The 3,536-nt window shown below is 47.7% G+C and overlaps 1 protein-coding gene across 1 annotated transcript in view; it reads right to left on the bottom strand.

Annotated features, from left to right (window-relative positions):
• Nucleotides 1–958: 958 nt before the first annotated feature.
• LOC119361372 (S-locus-specific glycoprotein BS29-2-like) overlaps nt 959–3,536 on the bottom strand; it is a 6,288-nt gene continuing 3,710 nt past the window's right edge. Inside the window, exon 5 of the mRNA XM_037626614.1 lies at nt 959–1,291. Within this exon, the coding sequence (XP_037482511.1) occupies nt 959–1,291 (333 nt within the window). The remainder of the gene's footprint in view (nt 1,292–3,536) is intronic.

Raw genomic sequence — 3,536 nt, forward strand, 5'->3', positions numbered from 1 at the left:
TCTCCAGCCATCGATTTCTCCCTACTCCAATAAAATTCTGCACTACAAAAGGATCGAGCGTGTGCCTGAGGCCATGGCTGATCCGGTTCGGAGGCTCGGTGAACGAGATGCGGCGGCTTCGTGACACCAGCGGCTCCGTATTTGACAGCTACGGCGAGGGAAGCTAGCTCTAGCTTGTAGATCGATTGGCCACGGCGACGGGAGCTAGCTAGCTAGCTCCTGGGTCGATCGATTAGCCAGCCAGCTAGCTAGCTCTAGGTCGATTCGATGCCGGCGCTAGCCAGCTTTTGGACCGATTCAAGCAGCGACGGCGACAGTGACGCTGGGGCGCTTCGTGCGAGCCGTGCTGGACACCGGCGGCACCGTATTTAGTCGCTTTGTGCGCTGTCCGTCGGGTTCGTGGAAGTGAGCTAGGTGGTCGTGGATGGGCGAGAGGAAGAAGAAGACGTGAGGAAGAATATACGAGAATATTTGATTTTACAATCTATGTTTAAGGGGTCTACTCGGCCGCAACCCAAACCAACCCTTAAAATGCGTTTTCCGCGAAGGTTTTCAGTTTCGCGATTTAAGGGGTCTGCTAGAGATGCTCTGACTATACTAAATGGTTATGCACCAGTTCAGAGCGCAAGCTGTTCCCATCCTTTGAACTGGACTCAGCTCTGAATGGTGCACGGCCTAGTGGCCTGCATAAAAATTCACTTTACAGTGTTCACATAAGAAAGTTCCAAAAATTCTGTCATAGTTTGGACAAGCACATATTCAGACAGGAAAAGAAAGGCGATGTCCAGTATAAAATGGGGCGAAAGCCTTTTTCAATAAAGTACACAAATAAAACATCAACTTCAGCACGCAAGTACCCGCCTGGTAGTAAATTTAAGGCTTATTTCGCTTGCACCGTCCCAATGAAGCCGTAAGGAATGGTGAGGCACTCAAACCGGAAGGACCCAGCCCGAAATGATCACGAATCATACACTGCATTTGCCACAGGATGTGCCGAGCGAGAGATGGTGCTCGGCCCGGGGGTGTCATCTGAGATTAGCTGTACGCTCGGGCCAGGTGCCCTGTTAGCAATCGGTTTACTTGGTAAATGGAGCTGTGAGTCAGTGCTGGTTAGCATTGCCACAACTTCAGACATGGCAGGCCTGTCCTCCTCAGGTGATTGGTGCAAATTCTGCACGCAGAGAAGGCCAATCTGGATGCACCTGGCTAGTGCTGACAAGAGCTTACCAGGTTCGCCCACTTCTTCATCAAGAAGCTCCTCAATATCGCGACGATTCCATAGTTCCCAGGCCTGCAAAAATATGCTCGGTTAATGGAGTACCGCTCATCTTTGTTTGATATGGCTATGTTTGAAACGTGTGTTGGGCTTGTGTAGCAAACTGAACAAAGATTACCCGTTCATTGTTAGTTTGCAGTTTTGCACCCATTTCAGTGGGAAGAAACTAGAGGACGCATAAGGAAGAGTACGTTTTATCATGAGCAGACTTGCATGAAGAAGGAACGTTGGCATGCTTGTTCTCCTTTTGCAGGTGACTATCTCTAGCAGGACAACTCCGAAGCTATATACATCACACTTGTATGTTCACGTCTGCTGACCGCCGCCTGCGAGTGGACAGTGACGGGGTGTGTCGTTCCTGTGGGGTTGGCCGTGTGTGCGTGCGTGCGAGCGGAGAAGACCAAAATCACTAATTGAGGAATACTCGTTGCAAAGATCACTCCCAACTCCCCAGGTTGCGATAAGTGGCGCACACGCTGTGCGCCACTTGTCGTAACCTGAGCGTTTTCCCTTTTTTCGTAGATTCGTTTATTCAAAACGTTTTATCTCCCAAACTGCGCGTCCAAATCTCGAACCGCTTTCATCGTTAGATTCCTCGCATCGAGATCTTCAAAACTAGATCCGATGTTGATAGGTTTTGATGAAGGTTTTTTTCGTGAAAAAACCGAACGAAAAAACTGACCGGGAGCACGGGTTTTTTCCTTTCCGAAAGAGGCACGCCCGTGCCTCTCAGAAATCACAACCGTGCCTCTCGCGGAAGGAAGAAAAGAGAAAACACGTTCTTTTTCCGTTACCGAGGAGGCATGACCGTGACTCTCGCGAAAGCACAACCGTGCCTCTCGCGGACACAAAACCGTGACTCTCGCAAAAAAAAACAGAAAACATGTTTTTTTTCATTTCCGAAAGGCACGGCCGTGACTTTCGCGAAAAAAACAGAAAACACGTCTTTTTCGTTTCGGAGAGGCACGGCCGTGACTCTCGCTAAAGCACGACCGTGCATCTTGCGAAAGCAAAACCGTGACTCTCACGAAAGAGAAAAAAACATAAAATGCATTTTTTTTCAGTTTCCGAGAGGCACGGCCTTGACTCTCACGAAAGCACACCCGTGCCTCTCACGTAAGCAAAACCATGACTCTCGTGAAAGAAAAAAAAAACAGAAAACGCGTTTTTCACGCAAAAAAATTTTAAAACTTTTTTATCGAAAAGCTAAGGAAGACCGGTGGAAAACCAAAACGTTGAAAAAAGCCGAAAAAACATTTAAAAAGCCGAAAACGCGTGCGAAAAAAAATCCATAGGAAGCCCAAAGCGCGACACGTGGCAAATGGCTGAGAGCACGCCAAGTGGCACTGATCGTTGAGGCTCCCGGAGCAGCGCTCGTTAACCAGTTGCTCTCGGAGAGGACGGAGTCGGGGAAGAAGCAGGCTGAGCGGCATGATGGGCTTCGGTAGACCGATTCCAGCCCATATCCTCAAAAATAGCGCAGTGTCTCTGTTTTCTTCTTGCTATCCCGCTGCTGGGCCTGGCCTGGCTCAGTGCGGAAAGCTAAGCTGGACGCTCGAAAGACAACAGTGATGTGGCCCAACTGCGGAGGCGTAGTTTCCGGCTCGAGCCGCGGTGCGTAGTATTTTCGTTATTAGTACCACACCGCTTAGCTAGATTGACTTTGGCTAGTTTATTAACAGCTCTCCGGGCCAGGGTATCAACCACGTGGCAGATGTGGTTAGCTATTACAAATTGAAATGGTTAAATGATGCGTTGGACATTACATGCGCGCCTCCACAATGCGCATGTCTGCAGCTAGCTGTCCACACTGACATAGTGTGCCTTGTGCTTTTTTTCCATCTCTCAGTTTACTACTCCTGTTTCTTCTTTCCCATTTTTTTTCTCAGCTAATTTTTGTTTTTATCTTGGGGGGAAATCTATGAAAATTATAAACCAATAACGTACTGCATCATGTTACTTGCACACACAAGATCTACGTACTGTCCTGATTGCTATGCACTAGACTGCATAACAGTTCACTTTGCAGTGTTTAGCCTGCTCATGGAGGTATGGAAGTGACATACAAAACAACCCCCAAATATTATATCATTCTCATAAGAAAAGTTCAATCAATACTGCCAAGTAATATTTGAACAAGCACAAATATGAAAATGAAAACAAAGGCGATACACTGTGCTTAAGTATATATACAAGAATAAAACATCGACTTCCAAGGCTGGCAGTAAGTTCCAACAATCCCGTCGTACTTTGAAAAAGC

Source organism: Triticum dicoccoides, chromosome 2B (assembly GCF_002162155.2).
Source record: "Triticum dicoccoides isolate Atlit2015 ecotype Zavitan chromosome 2B, WEW_v2.0, whole genome shotgun sequence".
NCBI classification, from domain to species: Eukaryota; Viridiplantae; Streptophyta; class Magnoliopsida; order Poales; family Poaceae; genus Triticum; species Triticum dicoccoides.